The following is a 27535-nucleotide window of genomic DNA, read 5'->3' as shown; positions in this document are numbered from 1 at the left end:
CCAGTCCGCAGTAATTATTGCAAGTGTTCCAAAAATGTTCTCTTCATTTTTTTATAAACCTTTAAGTGCCTGATACACACAAGATGCCAGAAATACATCTAAAAGATGAACAGGACATAGTTCCTTTGCTATGATGACAGGGGCTCACCAGACAGTAAAACTAAACCTTGTAGCAGCATCGCTAGAGAAAGATTACTCACTAATTTTTCTTGAGTGAATGGTCAACATATATATACACAATACAATCTTCAAAAGGTTTTTTAAGTGTAGACTTAGAATAAATGACAACTTCCAGCAACTGGCATCTGATTAACTATGCAGTTACATTCTGTGATTGCAGTTAATTAAAGGCATCAATCATCTGTTTCAAGTGTTGGCTATAACTTTCACATAAGATATTCTATAAAGGAATGAGCAACTGAGTTTTGACTGAATTTGGACAAAAACGTTCTATGTATTAGCATATGTGAAAAAATTAAAAAGCCTATGGAAGCACTTAATAAAACACAAGATATTTGTCATATCCATAAAGTTTATTTTAAAAAATTGTTAAAAACTAACCATACAGGAATATTTATTAATATACTTAAAAAGTTTGTTCCCCGTGTTGAAGGAAAATACATTAGCAACATCTTCCAGACATCATCTTTATAAAAGTAAAACTTCTAGATGCTGAAATGTACTACAGTAGATTCTATAGTTTACACTTTTAGTCACAGGATTGAAAGTCATTCTCCCTACTCCCCGTTCCCCCGAATGTGGCAGTTCTTAGACTTAATTAATGACATTCAATCATGTTATATATTACCACAGATCCTTAAATGGAGTACACACTGCATGGTTACTAACGGAGTGAGTCTTCTCTATTTGTTGTCACGTCATTCTTTCAGAGAAGCGTTGGACTTTAAGTACAAATAGAAATACTACATCCCATGATTGTAAACATTCACCAAGAGCTTCCAGAGTACAATGAGTAATAGAGGTGGCCCAAGCGTCAGTCAAATGTTCCTCACTCATTTGGATACTGCTGAGATTAAGAAAGGAGTTTTGAAGGCAAATTATCACAAGCCTTACTTGCATTTCTGTAAGAAAGTAGTTCTGGGTATATTTTTAGTCGAAAACACCTGAAAGTCATTCTAAAGACTATATATTAAGCACCATTTTCACTTACCTGAAATATATTAAGTTAAATTCAGCAGTATATGTGTGAGCATAAATGTGAGAAATTAGAAATAACCGTGGGTCTCAAGTTCCCTTCTGTGGATACATATGGACTACTGAGTTCCAAAGATGCTAAAAGGAACCACTCGTGCATACCAAGGGCAGTCATGCCCCTCAGGCCAAATGCAACCCAGAGTCTGAGGCACAACTATTACTTCTGTCAGTGGATGCTATACAAGCAGATTTAAGGCTGTATTCGGCTATAAAGAGTTCAACCTCCTCTTTAGTATTCTTCCTACACAGATCACATACACGACTCAAAATTTCATAGGGTGGGAGGTGAAAAGTCCCCAAACACCTATTTAATACTATCCTCCGTACAATTCATTATCAGTTATTTACATAGGGGAGTGTTCATACTTAAAACCACTAAAAAAAAGCAATCGTCATGTTTTAAACTCTTATCCTAATTTCCCCAGGATTATCCTTATTCTCATTCTCTGACTTTTCGCCAACTTGCCATTAGTGAGATTGTTCACTGCAGTCCTTAGGCATTTCTGATGTTGCTCCAAAGGAGAATACAAATTAAAATTTATTCACTGCCACCCACTTTGGGACAAGCCTGGTTGCAAAGAAAACGGTGTTCCTGGTGTTGAAGGGTAACTAGGAAACCCATCTGGCTGAGCTGAATAGCTTTCCAGAGCCGAAGCTGAGTGGACCTGATAAAAAGAAGAACATGCAGGTTAGCGGAGTGCCAAATTTAATCGAGTTGGTACCTGCTTTTGCCTATATCACACTACAGATATTTAGAGTAGGAAAGAAAGAGAGAACATTGGGGCAAGATAACTCTGCTTAGTCGCCTGAAATTTTTTTTTTTTTAAAGATTTTAGTTATTTATTTTACAGACAGAGATCACAAGTAGGCAGAGAGGCAGGCAGAGAGAGAGGAGGAAGCAGGCTCCCTTCGGAGCAGAGAGCCCGACGTGGGGCTTGATCCCAGGAACAAGGGATCATGACCTGAGCCGAAGGCAGAGGCTTTAACCCACTGAGCCACCCAGGCGCCCCTCCTGAAATTTTTAAGAAACATTCAAAATTATTCAGATGGTGGAGATCAAGAGAAATGCCATTAAAATACTTAATTATTCTTTAAAAAATGGTTAATAGGTTTTCTAGAGAAAACATGCTTTAATGTCCATTATTTTAGCTTAAATTATTTTTAAAAAAGCTCAAATATAAATGTCACGTATAAAGATTCCATTTGTAAAATCTTCAAACCAAGATTTGGAAGCCTATAAGCAGGAAAAACAATTCATATAGACGAATATATTCCATTACCTCTGTTACCCTTCTGAAGACAACAATAATTTACAGATTTGGGAAGATCAATCATAACATCTCCAGACAGTCTTCTAAGAATTTTTGCCAATGTTGGGATATCATCATTGGCATTACAGGGTTATCAGGAAAGAAGCTAAGCACGTATGTTACCCTTTAATTTCTGCCCCACCGTTCTCACTTACCTGCTGTAACAAGGCCGACTGTGCAGCAGCATTATGCTGTAATTCTTGCAAGGAGGACTGTGAAGGGTTCTGGGAGAACCCTGGGATACCTGGGAGGGACAGAAGGCCAGGAAACACAGAACTGCCTGCAGCTTGAAGGCCAGATGATAAGCTAAAACAATAGACAGAACAGGTCAAAACGCAGATAAGACAAAAACCTATTGCTTCTGTATTTGTCAAAAACTACCTTGAGATGTAAAACAAACTTTAAACTCCCCAGCTGGAACCATAAAAGTCAGCCACTCACTAATATAAAATTTACTTTCTATTCTAAAGTATACTAGTCTGCATTTATTAAGTCTATGTTCTGCCTGTAATACTTTCTGCTGTTCTATACAAAGATAAATTACCAAATACTGAAATAATCTGAGCAGATATTAACATTATATATACTTAACATGGCTGAAGAACTGTATGATTTTTGTGTATTGAAGTTTTCAGCCCAGAAAACTACAATTTAGCACCGCCCAACAATCAGATTAGGCTCATTCGAACGACTTAAAAGTAAGACTACGAACTACCGGGTAGATCAAAATGACCATACACCCCATACCCTCTCCCCAAAGTATCCACATACCCGGCTTGTGCAACGAGAGCAGAGTTGAAATTGGAGCTAAAAGCTGAAGCGAATCCCGGGAGGACGGGAGCTGGCGACGGGGTGGTGGCCGCGACGGGCAGCGGTGTGACGGCCGCCACCGTGGACGGCGCCTGCAGCCCCGGGAACGAGGGCAGGGCGGGGGCGACGCTGGGGGTGTTGGAGACAGAAAAGCCAGGGTAGGAGGGGTTGGAAGACGGCAGGGGTCCCTGCGTGACGGAGAAGAGGGAGGGGACGCCGGCGGACAGGTTGAGGGGGAAAGGCGCCGCTGAGACCGGCGCCGAGGCAGAGAGCCCTGAGAGAACGGCCGCGCTGGAACTCGGCGGAGGGACGGGTGCCGACGTGACCGCGGCAGACGAGGTGGCTATCAAGGAGCCTGGAAGAGACACTGGCGGGTTGAGAGGCGGGTTGCCCGTTAAAGGGAAATTATTGGTCAGAGAAGTAAACGGAGGAAGCGCAGTGAACACCGGCGTGATGGGAGCGGAGGAAGCGTGCGGCGGCAGGGAGATGGAGGAGAGGGGGTTTGACACGTTCAAGGGAGTCGTCAAACCGGACAGGCCAGACAGCGCAGGATTAAGGCAGGTGGACAAACTGATGGGCACCGATGCTGACGTGTAGGCGCGGCCCAGCGTCCCTGACAGACCTAGGGTGCCCGGCACGGGGTTCCCGGAGTGGGCGGGGCCTTTGAAGGCCGAGGGGGTGGGGCTGGTGGGCTCCGTTTTGATCATGACCGGGAGGGTTGTGACAGCGGGGGCAGACGCCACGTGCAGCTCTGAGTTACTCGCGTGGGGGCCCTGCAAGAGCGCAGCGGAGGAGCCACAGCTGGCCGGCGCCGAAGCGGAGCACGACGTGGGCGTCACCAGCGGAGAGGGTGCGGGCAAAGTCGAGGGGGTGGAAGCGGAGTTGGCCGCGGTCGAGGGCAGGCTGGGGAACATGGCCAGCCCGGGCGTGGAGGACCTCGGCGGGGCGGGAATGGCCGAGGGGGCATAGCACTTGTTGGAGCCTGAAGCCGGTGAATCGGAGTTCTGGTTAGTGAGAGAAGACAGGGAAGCCAGTCCGCTTGTAACAGCAGAGGACAGAGCGGAGGAGTTGATTAAGTTGGTATCATTCGACGTCAGAAAGCCTTTCAAAGCAGACAGAAGGGGATTATTTACACCGAGCGGACAAGCCACACTGGGAGCGGAGCCCCCGGCAATGACAGAGGGAGCCGGGTTGGACACCCCTTGGGATGTCGGCGTTAAGGGCAAGGGCAGACCTGCAAACACCGACGACAGTGAAGCAGAACTGGCATTGTTGGTAGAAGCAGCAGTAGAGGTGGCAGGAAAAGGGAGGCCAGTGAAAGGGGCAGAAGTCGAAGCAAATGTTTCATTGGAAGCAGGAGTGGCCCGAGGTGTGGACGTAGCCTGAGGGGCTGGGACAGGAGGAGCGGAAGGACCTGGCAGGGGCACCAGGCCAGAAAAAACCGACGGGACAGGAGCTGATGTTGTACTGTGGACAGAGGTAACAGGCGCCGCAGGCAGGGAAGGGGTTCTGATAACCGTTGGATTTGGCGTTGATGGCTGAGGCGTATGAATGGCCGAGGAGACCTGCCCTGGGAACACGGGAAGGATGGTATTCGCCATGTTCAGCCCGGAAACGGTAGCAGTTACTGATGCTGATGGATGGTTTACTGCCTTCACCGGGGACGCTGTAGGGACGGGAGTCGCAGCAGGCGTTGAAGGATTGGAACCATGAGGAGAGAAGAGTTGACTTGCTGGGGTAGAAAACGCTATAGGGGGTGAGGAGCAGAAAGAGGCAAGAATATCACCATGCTGAAATGTTACATTTTAACCCAAAAGAAAAACATCAACATTTTTGTAACATTTGACAAACATGAAGAAAATCAGCAACAGGTATGGTAGGCTACTGCAGTGGCCACCTTGCTAGATTGCATGATCTGGATTTTCCCTACGTAGCCTCAGGTAGAGCCAGTTGTCTTCTAGACTCTGCCAGAAGAGCACTCCCATGCACAGTGAGGAAGTCTTGAAAAGTTCGCAAATAAACTTTCCTTTCGTATTTTCCCAATTTTAAAATTAAAAATTTAATTGTGATTAGTCTGGTGTACTGACTTTAGCTTTCACTCTCTCAAACCACTTCTCTAGAGTAATGAAACAAGTCATTTCCCCCTCTTAAGTGCTTCCAGGACATCACTTTCCTTTTAGGTCACAGCAGGCATCCCAGGATTCATGCCAGCTTCTGCCCTAGCCACTCTTTTAAGTTGAACTTGATATTCCAGTTTATAATCTATATAGCTTTCTCCCCCAGGCATTTTCCCATACTGCCTCCTCTACACGATTTCAACCTCTAAGGCTATTTGCCTTGTCCGAGGAGCTCCCTTAGGGGCAAAAGCCATGTCTAATCCTCTTTAGAGCCTCAGCACCCAGCATTGTGTATGGCACCCGTGTATTTAGTGTTTGCCACACTTGATATGTTATCACCATGACCTTAACTATAGTTACAAAACCCATGCAAAGACTTACTCTCAAGAATTCCACTAGAGTTTGCTATAATATTTTTATTCTCATAAGCCCTATGAATAATTACTGTAATTACCAAATACTGTAAATATTTGAGGGAATGATTTGTGTTTCCTCTCTGAATCAATTTAATGACAATGTTAGCCTTTGATGATCTTGTTGATGTCAAATGGAAAGCATGACTGAGGTAGCTAAAGTCATTATGACAACTATCATCTGCTGCCATAGTCATATCAAAGTGTTTCACTTGTAAACAGAGAACATTCCTTTCCCAGTGATAATCAACTGGATTCATGAGCTAAGACTTAAGTTTCTAAACTTATGCATAATAAAGACTTTTGCATAAGAAAGCTGACACAATCAATGAAGTAATGCACAATGTTAATCATGGTGGGGAAGGGACCGCAGGAATAAAATGGAAGAAGACAGCAATATACATAATCTATTTGGACTAAGAGATGCCCAAAAGGTGCCACACTGGACTGAACAAATTTTATGGTAGTTTAGAAAAAAAAGATGGCAGAATTGACAAATAGTTATATAGAAATACATGAACTTCAAACTCAAAAGGCCTAAAGTCTGATAATATTCATGTCATTAGCAGTAATTTGGTTTCAAGAAAATAAGACTATATATTTTAAATTTAGAGGACATATGAAAGTGGATTTGTACTTTTGTTTGCATTTGTTTAAAAAATATAGAAACACAAGGACTATATACCTAGTTTTGTGTTTGTAAATAATGTACTAACAATTTATTTAGGTCAACACTGGTTGGGAAATATTTGAGAAGTCACTATCTTATGTAACAATACACTAAAGACCATGTAGTAGAATGATAAATCACAAGGTCAGACCAAACTGTCCCAAAGCATTCTTTATAAGCAGTCTCTGTTGAAGATCTTATATAATAAAGCAAAAGCCATACACTGTTAACCATACACAGTGCCTGCAGTTAAAATGCAACAAAACAAGAACAAATCGAAAAAAACCCCAAACATACCACGATAAATATGACTTTCCTGTCATGTAATTTGGTTGTTAACTGTAAAACATTATCTGTCAGATGCTATGCTAAGTACTTTATGCCTATCATTTCATTTGTCCCCACACAACCCTGAGATAGGTACAAACAACACCGTTTTACAGATGGGCAGTGTGGCTTGGTGTGGTTAAAGCAAGTTGTTAGAAGATCATGCAGCTACTCGGTGATGTTCAAAGGGATTCAAGTTTCAGTTATGAAAGGTAAGTAAGTTCCAGAGATCTGCTGTATGACACTGTATCTCTAGTTAACAATTCTATATTGTGTACTTAAAAATTTAAGAGGGTAGATCTCATTAAGTGAGATCTCATTGAGATCTTATCACAATAATGATTTTAAAAAAGGTCATGCAATTATTAAGTAACAGAACCAAAATTTGAACCCTGTTCTGATGGACCCATATCCTTAACCAGTGTACTATTATCTTTTTGTTTCTTGACATGGTTCAAAAGGAAAATAAAATCTTAATCATGCTAACATAACACAGCATAGGAAAACAAAATATGCTATTCCTAACGATGGTTCTCAGGGCACTTAACCTGTTACTCCCTTCAGAAACAGATTAACAAAGCTGAGCATAAAGGCTCAAGCTTCCTCAACCTCCTTTTCATGGAAGTTAAATTACATGGTCACAAAATGATGTCCTGCCATCTCAGTTTTCTTTCCAGCCCATTATACTGCCTCCTTTAGAAACCACCAGCAAAAAAGCACTGTTCAGGCACCCTGCTCAGGGAACAGAATTCCCACTGAGATACTCCTAACCGAGCACTCTAATGATATGCTACTTTGCTACACAAGAACTGAGCTCAGGTTTGTCTCCTATCCAAAAGCACGCCTCTCCTTCTGGACCACAGAGAGCCTCAACTAGAAGAAAAATAAAATGTTGCAGTACTGCTGCCATCTGCAGGCATTACGGACGCCACCTCCCATTTCCCTTTTTTCCTTTCTTTTTTGTTTTTAAAGTAGGTTTTTTTAAAGGAGTGTTTTGACAGGTTCCTCTGTTAGAGTAGATTTGAAGAGAACACTGCCAACTGCTTAGACCCAACTTCGTTTTTCTTGAAAAAGGAAAAGCACATTTTTCCTAAGGGATTTTGCTTTTATTTAGTTTTACAACAAAGTTCAAAATTGCCAAACTGGACATTGTGCAGTAAAACAGAATCTGATATTGAAGCGAAATGACTTCCAAAATAAAATTTGATAGATGACATGTGTGACACTAGTATGATGATGTGGTTAAAGAATTTTGCTGTCTTTGTCCTTATGTACACTGTTAATGATAATCTAACATGTCGGTGTTTTCTTTTGTCTGTTTTGAATATAGTTGACGTAGTGTTATGTTAGTTTCAGGTTAATGTGTGGTGCTTAAAAACAGTTTTGTGACACTGTCTTTCCAAAGTTTGTTAAATGTGTTACTGAATGTGAAGACCTTAACGAAAAATCAGTTATTATGCTAATAAGTATGTATTAATTTACTTTATAATTCCAATGATAGTAACTATGGTAAATTTTTTTCTCTGTCCTAATAAATACTTTCAATTCTTTTATGCCAAAAATAAATAAATAAATAAAATAAACAAAAGAAAATAAAGTAGGCTCCACACCCAGAATGGAGCCCAGCGTGGGGCTTGAACACAAGATCCTAAGATCAAGCCCTGAGCTGAAATCAAGAGTCGGATGCTTTACCGAGGTGCCTCTCATCTTCCCTTTTCAATTTCACTTTTGCTTTGGCACCCCTTGTATTTTTTTTTCCTACATTAAGCTATGCTACCCCCAACACTTGTGAAAATAATTAAATCTAAATCTAGTATCTGAAATAGCATTTAGGAAAAGGGACTTTATATGTTTATATTAAAACACAAATGAGGCTGCTAATATCACATAATGTAAAGTGAAAGTGGCTGTAATGCCACAGACCAATCAGATTATATTGCACGTTTTTCATATAAGACACAAAGGCATATCATTAATTTTAAATCCAGTTAATATGTGCATTTCATGCTGTGTGTATATAATGTACCATTATCAAGGCACTTCTAGCAAGTACTGATTAAATTCTTTAGGAACTTTCTTCAAAGCACAGATTCCAAATACATTCAATTCAGACTGTTCTCAGTGAATAACAGAGCAGACAACCAGGGCACTTCAGCTATATCTGGAGCAAAGCTGATACTTACTTTGATTCTGTGTAGGTTTTGACTGATTGGAAAGGTCTTCATTTTCTATATGAAAATAAATAAAAGTTTGATTTCAAGCTTTATTCAAATTAATCACCACCATAATAATCAAAAGATTGGCGTCAAAAAAAGAAAAACTCAGGATACGTATGCATGCTATGTCAGGAAAAACAGTGTATGCTTATGGAAAGAGGAAGGAAATAAAGATAAAAGTAGCACTATACAAAGATTACAGCATTATGAGCAACTGATCCCCACCCTGCCTTCTCTTTAACTTACCAGGTTTTATTTTATTATTTTATTTATTTTTTATTTTATTTATTATATTTATTTTTTATTTTACTTTAAAAAATATTTTATTTATTTTAGAGAGAAAGCATGTAATGAGGGGGAAGAGGCAGAGGAAAAGGAGGAAAAAGAAGTCACTAGCCCTACATGGGGTTCAATCTCATGAGCCATGAGATTATGATCTGAGCCAAAACCAAGAGATGGAAGCTCAATCAACTAAGCCACAACTTACTAGGTTTTAAATAAGCATTGTTATTTTACAGATATATTTAGAAACAGTTTCTGGAAAGGACAGCCTGAGTGTGCCGCCTAGGACGAAATGTAGTCTACAGCTGGAATGCAGAGGATCACCATTACTGGCTAACCTGACAGTCACTTCAACAGCAGGGAGACTTGAAAGTGGGAGGCGGATGCTGAGTGCAGAACCCACTGCCACCTACGGGACCCACTTCGCAGTCCACGCAATGAACCAAGCAAAAAGAAAGGGGCCCAGCCTTTCTGTTGCAGTCGTTTCTGGAAAAGACCCTATGCTAGGAGCTGCTGAGAACCACCCCAGGAGAGTCTGATTTGAAGCTTGTGACACTGACACCAAAAGCACACTCCTCCCTACCCTCTACAGAAGGCACCTAACTAGACCATTAGGCAAATATACAATAGGAAAAAAATTACCTTTCATGGCTTGACAGTAACTGCCCAAGAAACCAACAAGGACAGGTATAAGGTGCGGAAAGAACCTAGAAGCCCTGACATAGTGAGAGATCATAGCTTGTCTAAGGAACTTGGTGCAAATAAACAAGAACATATGTTGTCTATCAACAAAGATTCAATGAAAAAAAAAAGTTTCAAAACCTGTAATGCAAATTAAGAACATATAAACACATGACACACAAGAAAATACAAGCAAAGAAGATGAAGACTTTAGATATAAAAACCTGACTCCAAATTAATAAATGCAAAGAATGGTAAAGATTAGCGGTAACACTAAGAAAGCTAAGTTACTTAGCTAGAAAAAAGAAAAAACAAAATCACAATGAAAATGGCAAAAATGTTAAAAAAAAAAAAAAAAGAGGATACCATAAATGCATAGGTAAGAGACTTAGAAGGCAAATATAGAGCAAAATAGGAGTACCAGAAGTAGAAAAAGACCACATAAAAAGCAGTAACTGAGGGAATAATAAAAACAAAATTTTCCTGAGCTTTAAAGACTTAAGTTTTCATATCCAAAGGGCTTACAGCATTTCGTGAAAGATTAATGCTAACATCCACACCTGGACATCCTGGTAAAATAGCCAAACTCCAGAATTAAAGACATTTCTGAATTCTAGAGAGATATTTTCTTTGTAAGCTCATAGAAGAGACCCAGGTTCTAATAAAAGAAAATAAAGTGGAATTGGGTTTCTCATCTATAACTCTGCATATGTGCTCTTTTAAAAAACTACTTAGGGAAATTTTCTTCTCAACGAAAAGGAGAATGAGCATATCAGGACAGGGTATCAAAGAACAGAGGAAAGTGTAAGAAGCTGGAAGTTGAAAGGCACAGAATAAAACATGAATGGTATTCCAACAAAACACACTAATCGACAAAAAGATGAGTAAGAATGGAAGTCACTGGAGTACAGAGCAATACTTTTTAGTTTTTGTGTAATGACAACCGTTAAGAATATGACGGTTAAAAAAAAAAAAGAATATGAAGGCAATCCTTAGCAATATTAAAGATAACATTTCTAAGTTGGGATGGGGCAAGGAGAGAAGAGTTGTTAAAAATAAAGCAGCAATTTGACTGATACAATTAAAAGTAAGGAAAATGAAAAACTGGGATAAGAGAATAGTAATGAATACAAAAATAAAATGGAAGCACTAAGAACAAATATGCAATTTTTATGATGACTGAAAATTCCTATTAAGTCTCTCCCACAGTCCTCCCCACCCCATTTAAAACTCAAAATCCAGCTATATATTATCTATAAACCCAACTAACCTACCAAATAAATAAAACTCTAAAATAAAAACTGAAAGTAAAGATAAAGCAAAATACTTACAAAAAGGTTAGGACAATATTAATACCCAATAAGGCCAGGCAAAAAAGAAATGAAGTATAACTCAGCTGACTTTTTTTATACTTAGAAAACTTGAGACTTTCAAGAAAAAGAAAGTAGAATAACTAACTAGTAACAAGCACCTAGAAATGAAATGTTCCATTTATAATTTTGATGAAAAATACCTCTAAAGTCTCTAGAGACAATCCGAAGGCAAAGAACGTACATAAAGAAAACTATAAAATCTTCTTAAAAGAGATAAAACAAGCCCTGGAGGAAAAACACTACCGCCTGACATAATATAAAGCAGACGTGTGACTGAAGAGTAAGACTTAGTATCGTAAGAACATCACATCTCCCCAAATTAATATATATAACTACATATAATTATTATATATTGTTATAATTATATAATATTAGAATAATAATATAATATATAATTATATAACATGTTTTTGGTATATTTGGTATGTTATATACATGCACACATAAATTCAACTGTTTTAACTACATAAAATAATCTTGAAGTTCAGATAGAAAAAAAATTTCCAAATATAGTAAGAAAAATAAAAACCATAGTAAGAGGAAAAAGCTAGCCTTACTAGATATCAGAACATAGAATAAATCTGCTAGTCAAATCAATATATCATCATAACATGAAATAAGTAGACTGCATAGAATAAAGAACCCAGAATTATAACCATGTGTATATATGAAAACTTAAATGCGGCCTTTCAGATCAGTGGGAAAAGTAGATGAGTTAATAAGTGGTGCTGGCATGACAGGCTACCATCTGGAAAAAAATTAGGATGAACCTCTATTTCACCCCTGTATGAAAATAAATTCCAGATGCAGTAAGGTCTTTTAAGACCCAAGTCACCAGGACTCCCTAGGGTTAAGGGCTAAGACCTGAAACAAGATAAAATAGTTCCAGCTCTTCTTTCATAGCTTCTCCTTCTCCATGCAAAAATGTAAAACTCTAAGGGCTAAAGATACCATAAACAAGGGTTAAGAAATAAAACGATAATTTGGGGGCAAATTGTTTAGCAACTCTCATCGGAGTACCCAGCTGCAAACAACAGAACCACTCTGGCTAGTAAAAAAGAATTTGTGAATAAATGCTATCAAGTAACTCCGAGTCTGTGGGAAGGGCAGAAAAAAAAAATTAAGTTCTATCCCTACCCTGCACATATCTAGAAATAGATAAAAGTTACACATTAAAAAAGAATCCCTGTAAAAGTAATTAGAGGATACAGATGACATTTTTGTCCTGCCGGGATGGGGAAGGGTTTCCTAGGGAAGACTTAAACTCAGAAGAGTTAAACAATACCTAACTGAAATAAAAATTAAATTTTTGTAAGACACACAAATGAAAATGTAAGCTAATCCCATTTTCCCAACAGACCCAAAGGAAAATGCTGAACTGAAAAGTGCCGGGAAAAGGGTAAGCCCCTCAGAGTACCTTCTTACAGGCCTTTCCTCCCCACAGGAGTAATGCCCCCTAATGGTAATACTCATCAAGTCAACCATACTTTTCCATAGCCTGCCAGAGTTTCTCGCTCATGAGAAATGGTTCTTTTGTCTACAGCCTGCTCGTGTTCACACAGGTGGGCCAAGGCCGCTCCAGTGGAGCCTGTATATCCCACTCAAATCCATCATCACTCTTGTGAGCTCCTTCCCCCACCAGCACACACCATGTCAAACAACTGGCCCCTCCACGTGTAATCTGTGTTTAAGTGTGTAATTTTAGCACCCCTTAACAACATGATTTTACCTGTTCCTACTGGATTAGGAGTATATGGAGGTGGAGGGGGTACACCCGGAGCTATGACGTTGGCTAATGGGACGAGACCTGCATTGTTATAAGCACCTAAAATGAAATCATAGTAAAAAAAAATTTAGTATTGTTCTGTGGCCAAGAGTTCAAAGCATATTAACACAGCTATCTAATTTTTAAAACTGCTCTTATGAGTTGCATTTCACACAGAGGTTTGGGTCTGGGGTAAGGACAAAGCTGAGATCAAACGAGACAGCTGGAGATTCTGACTTCCCATTGCACGCTCATTCCAGACGTAAGCTCACAGAATGGCCAGGCAGGAAGATCCTGCCACACTTCAATTACCTGCCTTTTCTGTCAAGCACATACAGTTGACCTTTTAAAGTCAGATGTACTGAAGATACCTCCAAACACAACTACTGAAAAGGGATTCATGATGATTTACCAAAGTGAAAACCCATAATAATGATTAAAAAGAATCTATAATGAACTTATTGAAAGGCAAATGTCTTGAACTCTGTCTGCTGCACAGCTGTAAACCAAGAATCTGTGTGGCCCACCATGGACAGAATTAAATTCAGCACAGCGTATTTCACAAATGTTCCAATTTTCCCAAGTAGATATACCAACATTTACCTTCCACTTAATAAAAGGCAAAAAGAAACAAAGTAAAGCACAAATTGAACTGCTTACTTGGTGCAATGGTTGCGTGCGGCCGGCATGGAGGTATTGGATAAGGAACAGGCTTATGTGGATTGTATGTTGAAGGAGGCTAGATGAGGGGGAAGTAGAGCGGTTAGAAGAAAACTAAGTCAGCGGGCTTCCTGCAAACAAAATACAACTTGTCTTTAAAACATTTAGTTGTAAGAGGCTAACAAAGCCCCAGCATATCAAACGCTACTGGCCTAATACATAGCACAAGTGAGGGAAATTTCTTTGCTTAACCAAATGTGGTTCCTATAAATTTCAAAGGCAGAGCCTGCCAAAGACTGCTGTGGACGGGTTTATTTTTTATTTCAGGATTAAATCATTTCCAATGAAGGGTCAGACCTTATCCTAAACAGCAAATTCCTCTGACCGAGCCGAACTTAATCCAAGAATGTTTATCTCCTCCTCTGTAACACAAGAAATCCACTAGGTTTAGGAACCTTGGCTACCCAAGAATTTCCAACATCCTCTGAAATTCATCAGAGATTTCTCTTACCATTCTTACCCTCTTTTCTCTTTGGAAGAACAAAGTCCTATGTTCTTCAGCATTCAGCACTTTGACAAGTTGAGTAGAATGTAAACTGGGATTATGAATTCAGTATTTTAGTCTTTTTGCCTTTGAAATCCATGGATCTTTTATTTTGTAGTTGATAGAACTATGTAACAAAAGCATCCCAGGAATTGGTCTCTAGAGAACCAGCGGTATCCAGAGCTAAGCTTGCTGTACTTCTAACTCCGGTGAGAGAGAGAGAGAGAGACCCTGCTCTGGGGAGCTGGCACTCCTGCAGAGGGGATCCAGTGGCAGTAAAGGACCTAGATTCTCTGCAGGTCTCATACATGGTGGCCTGTAAGATGCACTAGCCTTGTGCAAGGGCTAGGATATGCGGCTCTTATGCTATGAACAGCTGTCACTGGAGCTCCTGTTAGGCAAACAAGCAGGACGCAAGATGGCTGTAAAAACGCCTCTCCCATTTCAGCTGGAGCAATCCCTTCAATCTACAGGGCTGTCTTCGGGTTCAGTTGATACCCTAAGCAATCACGATCACTCCCTTAAAAATACTCTCAACCTCCGGGCTCCACTCTTGATTCACTACTATTAATACTAATTTGGCCAAACCACAACCTCAAAGCATACTGCACACTCAATTCCCTTCAAGGGAGCAGCTGAATAGGGATGGGGAAAACAAAACAAAACAATTAGACTGGTTTCACTTTAAAATAAAACAAGAAACTTCAGAAGGGCCCTGAACACTGTTAATTAATTATGCTATAGTTCCCTAGACCACTCACTTTCCTTGAGTTTCTAGTATACTGTGAATTTCACAACACAAAAACAGAACTGATGCTGCGTGCTGTGAACAGACAGAAAATTACATGTATGAGTTAAGACCCGTGTCATCATTGATTCTCTAAACATACCGGTTTGGATGGTCCAAGAATCCGTGCAGCTATTCCTTTGCCTTCATTAGTACATTCTTCACCATCTTTTTTCAAGGGGGTTCCCTATTTAAATAAATAAAAAAATAAAAAGAAAGATAATTGAGACTTAAAAAAAAAAAAAAAAAAAAACCAAAGGAGAAACAAAACAAAACCCTCACTGTATTACACTGAAGAGAAGGACTTAATTTGGTAGGAGTTTAAGGACCTGGATTCCAGATCCAGTCCTGCCTTGGCTGTAAGACCCTGCTAAGGTCCTCAACCTTCCTCTGCCAGAGAAGCTTCACAACGTGTACAGAGACACTCAGAAACAAGTATACCACTCCCAAGGGGATGACAGAAGAGCAGGATAATGTAGGTTTTAATTTTTCCCCTGCACAATAGGAGTGACCATTTCCAATGTGCCAGTATGTATAATGGTCGAAGAATCAAAAAGAGTACCTGTATTACAGTTAAAAATAGATGACAAAAAATGATGGTCTCTATAAGCATTTAGTGATGAAACCTCATTCAAGACTGCTGTTGTTAACAGATCAGAGTAAGTTGACAGAATGCCACAATGTGTCCTCCTAAGAGCGTGTGCCTAAATAGCACATACAAGTAGGGAACCCAACTCCCAAGATGGCCTCCAGATGTCCTCACCTCCTACATGCCCTTGTGAAGTCCCCTTCCAGAATGAACAGGACTGGCCTACATAATAAATAGGATATTCCAGAAATGGTGGCATTTGACTTCCAAGACTAAGTCACAAGAGACAATACAGCTTGCACTTGCCTTCCCCTGGACTATTTGCTCCTGTGGAAGTCAGCTGCCATGTCATGAGGTATTCAAGCAGCGCTACGGGCAGGGCCTAACAGTGAGGAATGAAGACCCCCTTCCAACCACTGACACCAACTTGCCTGACATGTACCTGAGCCCCCTTCAGAGCATAGTCTCAAGCTCTACTCAAGCTCCCAGAAGACTGCAGTCTCATGAGAAACCCTGAGCCAAAACCAATGTAAGCCACTCCCAAGTTCCAGATTCACAGAAACTGTATAAAATAATCTCTAGTTATAAACCACTGAGTTTTAGGGTTACTTGTTACACTGCAATCAAAATATAGCACTCTTTGCAAAGATTATTTTACAAAGACATCTGAAGAACACTGGATGGTATAAAAACAGGTTTCTTTCTTATTGGACTTCTCAGAGCCTTTATCATGTAGTGTGACTGTCCAGGAAGGAAACATTGCATACAATTTCTCAAACATACTCAACTGTGAAACTGTCTGAGGAACACTGAGAATTTGAGTAATGCTCCTTTACTAAATGCAAAGCAGTGCTTCTAAAATACTTGGAAAAGCAAAACAAAATCATCCTCTTTTATGTTTGTCTTATTCTTCTGTACATTTCACACAAATACTTTAATGGAGAAATACATGAACTTTCGATCAGTGGTGAATACATGAAGTAAGCTGCTGACCTAATAAAATTCCTTTCCTTGGTGGAAGGACCATCAACTAACATTTTCTTTAAATATCATAATTATGCTAAACTTGATAGTTAGCTACAACAAGTTTCTCATACCCACAAACATATGCTTACTGGGAAAATTCCATTTATGCGGCTAGGTTTTCCTTTGGGATATGGATTTCCTGGGATCGTTCCACAAGAAGATATCATAGCATGAGGAGCTTTGCAGCCCCCCTTAAAAGCCTGTAACAAAAAACAAGATAGTGGCAATAAATAAATAAATAAATAGCCAAATTTACTCATAGGTTAAGTATTCTGGATATTTGGAGGCCCTGTTAAAAATACGAATTAAGAACAGTATCACATTAATCTGTTCATGCATTCATCAGCAATTACAGTAGTGAACATGACCAGAATTCATAAGTAAAATCACTTTATTTAAATGGTATTATTACAGAGGTAACATAATGTTTTTAATTAGTTTTCTATTAGCCACAACTAATAGACTCCTATACAAAGATATCTCCACAGGAGATGTTGCAAATTGTGTGCAAACAAGTTCCTTTACTATTTAGTATGTCCCGTTTCTCCAAACCAAGAAATAACGTCCAACCGTACAAACACCAAACTCATGTTACAGCAAGAAAGGAGAGCAGCAGACGAAAGAGACATGGACTCTGCTCTGAAGAAGTTTAGAACTTAGTGGAGAAAAACACAAACAAATACCATGGGACACTGGGTATCCAAAGAACTGTACTGTTGAAAAAGCAAGAGTTATTTACATATACTATATTCCACATAGCATTACATAGTCAGCAGCTATGAAACATGTTAAGGGATGTTCTACCTCATTTATTATTTATTATTGCATTCTCAGCTTTTACAATGATACACTAACAAATACTGAGTTCATACTTAATAAATATTAAATGATGAAAAACACTACACTGTGACATATATTTTAATAGATATATATTATGCTATAAGGATATGAAGCTATATACCGTTTTACAAGTATGTAGGATGCCACATATTTTATGTAGGGATATACTGGTTTTATAAATTCATTCACATTTGTTATAGAGATATTGGTTTCATAAATTCATTCAAAACACACATAATTAGCTATATAATCCAGTTACCTACTAAACCCCCAACCCTAAAAATTATCTCAATTTTTCGTTATTATAAATAGTACCAAAGTAAATACCCTTACATACAAATTATTTTTTTCTTTCCTTAGAATAAATCCTAGAAATAGAATTTTTTGGGTCAAAAGGCATGAATATTTTAAGGCTCTTCAAGTTTAGCTTCCAGAAAAGTTGTACTAAGTTATACTGACCAGAGAGTCTATTCCACAGAATACTCAGGACTACGTTATTTCTGAGAAGGAAAATACTCAGGACCACATTATTTCTGACATGATCAGAATGCTTTATAAGGAAGAAAACAACAGCAGTAAATGCATGGTGCCTTAAAAAAATTTAGTCAAGAAAAACCAATGGAGAACTTATTAAAGAAATGTGGCTCAGATCTTGCTTCTGCTACAAAAAAGCTCATGAGTAGGCCAAGTTCTCTGCTACCCCTGAGCTTAGCAGAGGATGTAAGGATTAAAAATGCTTGGGCTACAAGGCCCTAGGAGACTAGCGCACATCTTCCTCAACCAGGTTTCTAAATCATTAATTCTGTTTCCAGCCATCACAATCCTAAGAAATAACTACCTTAACTGACAACTGAAGTCAAGTAGGTTTAGGTACATGCTACTCCTCCCATTCTTAGAGATCTTAAACTAATAAACTGGAATTTTGCTTTATTACCCCTCTCTTACAAATGTGAATAACGTAAGACTGATGACAAAACAAATTCAAAATGTCATGTTCCTAAATACATAGGTTAAAGACAAAAGCTTGGAGCTGTGGCAAAGCTACCAAGGGACCAAGAATAAACACCTGCTGAAGCTAAAGCTGAGGAGCCAACTGGCGTCTCACTCTCAAGCCCTTTCCTCATCCCCTTGAACCCCTTCCCAGCTCCTGTCTTACATTGACTGAAGGGATGCCATCTTGACACATTCTAAAGGGCCGTCAGATTATTCATCACAGTTCATACAGGAATGAGACTGGTACATTTTTCCTCCATCAAAATTCAGAAAAACCCAGTGTTCTATTTATATAGCAATCTTGAGAAAATTACCTGTTCCAGTACTCTCTTGCATCGTTTCTTCTCAGACATATTTATCCTGAATAAATCTTCAATGGGACGAGAATTCTGTGCATCAACAATGTTTCTACCAAGGAAATGCAATTGAGCTTTTCATTTAAGAACCTGGACATACATATCAATGCCAACAACCTTTACCAAACAACGATATCTGAGTAACCTTTCCCCCCAGGACATATGGAGGAAAGTGATTTATTTTTAATTGGTGAATGTAAACCACATTTTTATAAAAATGATAAATATAAATGAACTGAGGTTCATCTGGTTACCTAAAAGCAATGAAGTAATTCTACAAACAAAAATCATGGGATTCTTGAAAATATACCCTCTCAATGAGTGGAAATCTATGGCAATAGAAAAAAATCCATGTGCCAAATGCATAAAAATAATGGTTGATCTAAAAATGAAGTTTTACCTTCTGCTTTAATTTTGTATTTTTGTGGACATCTATAAACACACAAGGGACTTAAAAATGCATGTGCTCTAAATGAACAGCAATCTACAGAGTCTTCCATCATGCAGAGGAGCAGGGTGGAGCTCACATTCATTATGATCATTATTAAATGCTATGCTTAGTGTTCGCACAGATCTTCCAGGATTTAAAGTTCACATATGCTATTAAGTAGGTGAGATCCTTGACTTTACAACTGAGGAAAATAAGGTCCAGAAAGAATAAGTACATGTAACAGAACCTAACTATAAAACCTATGGCCTTCCCAATGAGCCTTTCAAACTACTCAGAGTCGGAAGGCAATGGAAGTCCTGAAATGAAGACAAACCAAATCATAATCTCAGTATGCCCCCATTATTTTTACATTGTAACCATGTGTAATAAGCACGCTAGATATTTAATTATTTATTTTCCCCTTAGAGAGAGCATGTGCAAGTGGGGGGAGGGAGAAGGGGAGGGGAAGACGGAGATGGGGAGGGGAAGAGGGAGAGAGAAAATCTTTAAGCAAGCTCTACACTCAGAGTGGCGCCCCAGGCAGGGCTCGATCTCGACCCTAATATCATGACCTGAGCTGAAATCAAGAGCTGGACGCCCAACCAACTAAGCTGCCCAGGCGCCCCTAGATATTTAGATATAAAAATTCAGTCTACTGTTTCACAGATTTCATTTGAGTCCCATTTACTAATATAATTCTGAGACATTAATGCACACTAATAAGTTAAAAGACATTTCAAAAGTCTTCCAAATCTTCTCCAATAAAGTAAAAAGAAAAAGAAATACTCACGAAGCTAACAGTTCAAGAGCAACTAGCTTGTCTTTACTGAAGGTGAAACAATTGAGTATATTGACCACTTCCGCTGGGTGAACAGCCACCATTTTCTGTTAATATAAAAAATAATTTAATTTTCAACATGAGAAACTTTCATGCCAGACATTGCCATTTTGAGGAAAATATAGTTAAATGTTCTTAATATTTAAGTATTTGAGGTAAAACTACTTATTCAAAAGTAAGCCCTAACAACTATGTGAATTAAACTTAGACTTTTTCAATTTAACTATTTCAGTTGAAGATCTAAGTCCCCCATGTGCTTTTTCGATCCACATCTCTCAACATATTTACAGAAAAAAAAAATTTACAGGTAGTAATTTCCTCAGAAAGGTTCTAAAAAAGGGGGTATTTATAACTTGGGAGACATAATGCTTGAGAAGTTAGGAAAAATTACATTCCTTAGTTAAAGTGCTAAGCATTCTGTAGTCAGGGCTTCCTAAAGTGAGGTCCACGGTGCTGAATAGTGTTACTAAAAAAGGGTACTACAGTCAACTCAGGTAGGGAAAAGTTGGGTTAAATAGGATTCTTTGCTGTAGAATTTTCTTAAGAGTCCTATATTAATATTAACTGTGACACTAGAAGATGGTGTGCAATGTTACATAATTTGACTAGGGTACTTGTGCTTTTGAGGATAAGGTTCCGTCAATTTACAGATTTATGTTAACAGTGGAAGAAATTCAAAAGCAAAGTCAATGCAAGAAGATCATTTAGAATCAACACCCAGTTGATTCCTAAAACTTAGGGCAATGCTGTTCAGACAATTTCATTCAGGTAGCACCAAAAGAATTGGTAAAACTATATACCCCTTTGCAAGTTTTTAAGCTGACATCTAAAAACTATACCACAAGTTAAATATTTACAAAAAATTGATTTATATTGTTTATTATATATTTGTAAAAACTTTGGAACTATTCATTTATCTCACTTACGAAAAAGTCTATTGTATAACCTAATTGTAGAAGTTAGTCTTCAGTCTGAAAACAACCAAATCAGACTTAGTTTGTCAGCAAAAGCTACTTGTAAGCTGTGCCCGTGCTAGCCTTCTCACCTCTGAATTTTAATTCTAAAGCAGGTGGAAAAGCAAGCAAGCCTCAGAGCTTTGTCGTGAGTTTGTTGTCTAGATAAAGTAAGGAGAGGTCCCCTTCAGTCTTTCTTATAGAAGCTCTCTGCTTTGCTTCCCTCTTAGGGGATTATACGGTCTCTTTGGTCCTTGGGAAAAGATTTTTACCGTCAGGTGATGGGTGGATGGGTAAGATAACCTTTTTTTTTAGAAAGTCGATAAAAACTAATTGCTGAAGAGGAGAAGCACTAACAGATCCGGCCACTTTTTTTCAGCAAATTAATTAGTTTAGGAAGCTAAGGATCTGTAGATTCCCTTAAACTAGCCATCACTTATAATCCAAGGAAAATCTTCCTACCTAGCCAGATACTGTTTGACTTTAATGCCTCTGTTAATTTAGGCTCTAGAGCTGTGCTGTCTGTACAGTAGCCACTAGGTGCTGTTTAAATTAAAATTAAATAAAATTAAAAATATAGTTCCACAGGCAGACTAGACACATTTGAATGCTCAAAAGCCATGTGTAGCTAGTGGTTACCATACTGGATAGCAGAGATATAAAACAGTTCTATCATTGCTAAAAGTCCATTTGGATAGTGCTGGTCTAAAGAATACAAACTCATTTGACTATTGTTCTAAGACTAAATACAAGAGGATAAAGATACCAAAAAATAGAAAAGGAAGTGCATAAAAACACTTAAGAATTCAAATTCTATGCTCTGCTTGCCTATAAATATTTCCTCTTCCAATATGCCAATTAGGATCCTATGGTGTGCAATTTATTTTTTAATTTTTTTAAATATTTTATTTATTTATTTGACAGACAGAGATCACAAGTAGGCAGAGAGGGAGGCAGAGAGAGAGGGGGGAAAGCAGGCTCCCCACTGAGCAGAGAGCCTGACGTGGGGCTCGATCCCAGAACCCTGGGATCATGACCTGAGCTGAAGGCAGAGGCTTTAATCCACTGAGCCACCCAGATGCCCCTGGTGTACAATTTAATACATAAAATTTACATTCAGTTTGGGAACTCTTAATTTTTTAGTGATTATTTGATTACTATAAAAATATAGTAAAGTATAATAAAATTTAGGGTCAGTTTTTCTAATGCAAACAAATTACAACTTGAGGTCAATTAGAGAAAACTAGGGGAGAATTCAAAATACTTAAACTCTACATTCTAAAGAAAAATAAGTTACTTACATGCTGTAATGCTTTCATTGCCTTTAACTGAGGCTCAGCCCAGGAGAAGTATCTCAGTAAATCAACCACCTGAAAGCAAAGAATTACTTTAGCTCTAATGAAATGCATTTGCAAATATTTCTACAAGATTTGTTTCAGTACTTTGAAATACTACTCAGTTCCTTACTGGCACAAACCACAGTTTAAGTGCTCAACAGCTGTAAGAAGTAGGTAGCTACCACAATGGACAGTGCAGAAAGAGAACACTTCCATCATCACAGAGTCTGGGGCAGCACTGGTAGAGAAATAAATGGAAAGTATAAAGTACAGGAAAAAGTACCTAAAGAAAAGGAAGATCGAAAAAGTATTAGATGGAGACAAAATGTCAGGTTAGAAATATAAAGCTATATTACAAATGGAAAACTTTAAAAATATAGCAGGGTGACATTTATGATCAGTCACAAAAGGGTGTTCAGGGGTGTGGTTAGTGTAGGTCCACCATCTCCTGTCTTTTCCTTGAGTCTGAGGGGCTCAGTACTTGTATTTACACTATAGATCTCCTCTCTAAAAATGTAAGAATTACCATGACTTACTCTAGCAGCTTCTAAACAGTAAGTAGGTCACTTTGAGAGCACAGTTAGCCAGGCTCTTCCATCACCACCACCGAACTTCAAATGAAAGAGGGAGATGTGAGATAGCCAGTAGGAGGTGAGGAAGGCATCAAGGTCACAGCAGTGAAGTCCCTGCGTAGTCACCACCACCCTGTTCACTGATTCCAAGGGAACTCCAAAAGTAAAAAAAGGAATGACTCAAAGAAGAGAGCGTAATGAAATCTGGGTTAATGAATTCTTTTACCATAACTTCCTGAAAATGTGTTAAGGTTTCAATTATTCTACAAAGCAAAATTAATGCTAGAGGCTGGAGTAGTATATGAAGAAGAGTAAAAATACTTTTTACTCCTTATAATGTGATGCCTAAATCACAAATGGGTATGATGCATACTTTCCTCACTTTCATGGGAATAATGGTTTTCCTTACAGTAAATGCTACCTGCCACTTAATCAACCAAAAAAAGTTGCCAACTATCATATGCCTGATATAGGAAGAAAAACCTTCAATACAGTAAGTAGGCTTAGCAGGTCATACCTATCAAGTAGCTTTTAGTTTTTTAAAGTTTTCAGTGACTTTAGCAAAGTGGAATAACCAATAAGGGAAGTTTTCTACAAAATTTCACACATACAAACACAGTCAAGAGAAGGAAAGAAAAGTTACCTATGAGACATTATAAACCTTTCCAAAACATTTAAATACAGCATAAGGTGATTTTTTTTAAAGTAATAGGACAGCTGAAAAACACCCATTAAATAGGCAACAAGACATGCAAATCATAGAGCAGCTTTTAAGGATTTAGCAGCCAGAACTTCTACAGGCTTAAAGTTATTCAAAGTTCAAGTTTTGAAAGTCTTGAGAAACAGATGAAAAGTTGGAGTGCTTACTAACTCCAAAACAGACTGATCCACTGTCTATCCTCTCCACATTCCAACCCTTTCCCAGAACTCTTCTCCAAATGCACATTTCTCTTTCTGCCCTATTTCTGTATCAAATATTTTCTAAGTATTCCTCAGAAATCTGGTTTCTCTATGTATTGGACACCACATTTTAAAATCAGTGAAAGTAGCTATGTTTATAAAATACTCAAACTATAAATTCTGCAAAGTTGTCTATCATTTTGAAAGCTTCTAATGTTTCTAAATAAATACAGCAACAGAGTAAAAGCAATTCTGAACCTGATCAGCAGGTAAATAGACTTTAAACAGAATTATCAGAGTAAAGAAAAAAACGAAAAACACTTTTGCTAAAACAAATACAAGAAATACCTGTTCACTAGAGAAATATCCATGCACATATTCAATTGCTTTTAATTTGTACTCTGTCAGAACAGCCTAAAAAAAAACACAGAAAAACAGCATTAATATATGTAAGCAAAACAGTAATATGCATATTATCAAAACTACCTAAGCAACTCAAACATGGCAGACCTTCTTCAGCCCCAGCACAAAGAGGCAGCTAAAGTCACTACGGTGACATGACAGTCTACCTTTCCAGGTTCCATGCTGGCAAGGGATACACTGAGACAGCAGGAAAACCTCGGGGCCTCCCTACTCACTCCTACAATGAAAAGGAACAGAACTGTAATAGACAAGATCTGACATTACTACAAATAACAAACAGAATTCCTGTAAATGTAATTTACATCCCAATTTCAACCAAATTGTCATTTTTAAGAAGACTATTATATCAGGCATTATTCATTCAACAGTTACTGAGCAGCTGTTATGTGCTAATAGAGAAATGTGAATGACAAATATTTCCACGGGGATATAAGAACCCAAGGAGCCAAAGAGGGCCTTCAATTCAATCTGTGTGCATGCAGTGTGGCCTTTGAAAGGCATTTTAAGTACTCTGAGAATCTTTTTACCCATAAAAGGGGAACACCACTCACTACTCACCTTAAGATTAAAATAGTCAAGAAGAGACATATCAATAGTATTGCTATTGCTCAGTAAATGACTGCTCAGTACTGCTCGGTAAATGATGGTTCCTTTCCTTACAAGGCCCCTATCAATGGGAAGTTCAGAGAGAAGTACAGAGGCCCAGCACTATCTAGAGCCAGCTGAAATCATATATGCTTTCCTTGCAACTGTTTGCAGAGCTTAGAGATGGAAACAATCATAATTTGGTAACTAATCATTAAAAAACCAACTGATCCTTTTGCTTTTACTACAAAACAGTATTTGTACTTGGCATATACCTCACTTTGCTAGGAGAAATTATCATGACCAGTTAACTGAAAGAAACATCCAGGTTGCCCAGTAGTTTAATAGTTTAATTTTCACTGAAAAGGGAGGTGAGGGGGAGAGAATGGCATTTCTGCTAACGTACTCTAGAGAATATACTGTTGAGATGTAACGTCAGGAAGTGATTACCTGGTTTAAACCAACTTACATTTACAAAGTCTGAGAGCAATTTTTTTAAAAAACCAATACTAATTCTCACTTACATACGTCTACATTTTAATCCCGTTTTAATACACTAAGACAATGGTGATGAATCTAATTATTTGGCATAGACAGCAAAAGATATTTTGCCTGCAGACCAGAAATAAGGACTTAAATAAGAATGTAAATTGCTCTCTCATATATGATTTTCATCTCTGGAAAATATCCTACATCCCTCACTAGTATTTACTACGTGATCTTCTCACAAGAAGGGAGAACGTATGCAAACTGCATCCTATAGCTTAAAGTAGAAATCTACTGGTCTACTTCCTCATAAACAATAGTTATCAGCTCATGAACAAATCGTTACAAATTTTAAACATATATTTGGCAAGCTGACATTTTAGTACAAATCTTAATTACACAAACTGGACTTGCAAAAGCAGTTTTGTTCAAAAAGAATATTCAATATTGTCAAATGTGTAAATTTAACATGAATTTAAAAAAAAGTCTTATGAAGGATGAAGAAAAACATTTTGCTTTATAGACAATGCAGAAAAACAGCATGTACAAATGCAATTTTTTTGAAGTTGGTTTTTTTAAAAGATTTTATTTGAAAGAAAGAGTGAGAGAGATCACAAGCAGGGGGGAAGCTTATAGGGAGAAGCAGGCTTCCCACTGAGCAGGGAGCCGGATGTGGGACCCAATCCCAGGAACATGGAAATGAAGACAGACGCTGAACCGACTGAGCCATGGAGGGGCCCCCACAGGCAATTTTATTAATAACTTCATAAGCTGAAGCATAAAGTAACAAATCCTTCTCTGTCAGTCAAGGGTCTTAAAGGTACGGAAATGGCAAGATACCCTGAAATTCTAAGCAAAGCACCCTGTATTAGCATAAGAATGGTACAGAAAGTCCTTTCACTTTTAATTAGGTAAACTTCTTTTGTGCTTTAGGTTATTTTTAGGCTAAAGGCTACATTCAATTTTTTTTTTTTTTTTTTTGGCTATCTGGCTCATTCTGGAAGGTAGATTACATACAACGGTCTTGAAACGAAGCAAAAATTTGGAAATCAGGAAGAAAAAGTTTTGAAATTCAAGTTAGTGAAGCCCACTCCTAAAGATGACTTTAAACCTAAGGCCTTTTGGACATTAATTTTGTCCGTCCAGGCAACGCATAGTCTGCCTATCTTCAGATTTGAAAAACTTGCCATAATAACTACCATTAAAAAAATTTTATACGTATTACCTCCAGTTTTCAGTCTTTAGGTCACTGAAAGATGAGGTGATCAGTTCAGAAATATTAAACCACTCCATAAGCACAGAGCTTGTAATGATTTGTAGAGCCGGCTTGGGAATGAGAACCCTTTGATATAATTTCCACAATACCGCACTGAGAGTCAAGTTCAGCATTAATATAATTTAATTTCTATTTGTATAGTGAAATGTATCAAGGTACAAGCTCCCATACTGTACGTTAAAATTCCATCTATTTCGCAATTCTAAGCCATATCTTGCACAAACTGCACGCAGTCCCTCAGAAAGGATTAACTACGAGAATTCGTAGCTCATAGACTGGTTTAAGAAATTAAGTGAAATTACCTTTCTAATTTCATCCAACACCGTTTCAAAGGACTTTTTGTCCATCTTGACTACAGTCTCGACGTGGTTTTAAGTTACACTTTCAATTACAAAATGTTCATCCCTGGTCTGCTCCAATAGTAGAAATGTTTATAGCTGAAGAGGAAAGACTCCAGGACCAAGAAAAAGGGTGCGAAGAGGTAGAGAGTACTTCAAACTCTGCAAAATTCTCTAAAAATGCACACTTATAAAAACTTTTTATTAAAAGCAAAAACCGTCGGGTTTCCTCAGCTGCTTCACACAAAGCTTCAGGACACCTCGGGTAAGAACCCGGTGCTCTCTGAGTCCTGCAGAGAAATCCAGGGTTTGGCAGCCGGGGCTGAGCTTCGATCTCCTGCAGTTGAAGGCCAGGCGCCGCCGGGGAAAGGTCGTGAAGCCGCTCTCCTGTGTGGGAGATGAGAGGCACCTGCACCCCGGCTC

At 38.5% G+C, this 27535-nt stretch overlaps 1 protein-coding gene across 1 annotated transcript; it reads right to left on the bottom strand.

Annotated features, from left to right (window-relative positions):
• Positions 1 to 516: 516 nt before the first annotated feature.
• PROSER1 (proline and serine rich 1) lies at positions 517 to 27353 on the bottom strand. The gene is made up of 13 exons (XM_080798763.1): positions 27077 to 27353; positions 24353 to 24418; positions 22497 to 22565; positions 20195 to 20289; positions 18933 to 19026; positions 16875 to 16985; positions 15274 to 15357; positions 13840 to 13918; positions 13144 to 13239; positions 9046 to 9090; positions 3297 to 5082; positions 2681 to 2831; positions 517 to 1880 (listed from the first exon to the last, which is right to left on the bottom strand). Exons 1-13 carry the CDS (start codon positions 27119 to 27121, stop codon positions 1758 to 1760), a joined length of 2844 nt encoding a protein of 947 aa, XP_080654889.1. The 5' UTR covers positions 27122 to 27353; the 3' UTR covers positions 517 to 1757.
• Positions 27354 to 27535: the final 182 nt, after the last annotated feature.

The sequence above is a fragment of the Martes martes genome (genome assembly GCF_963455335.1).
Source record: "Martes martes genome assembly, chromosome: 3".
NCBI lineage: Eukaryota > Metazoa > Chordata > Mammalia > Carnivora > Mustelidae > Martes > Martes martes.
Note: the sequence above shows the minus strand (reverse complement) of the source record. Positions and strands in the feature narration are given on the sequence as shown.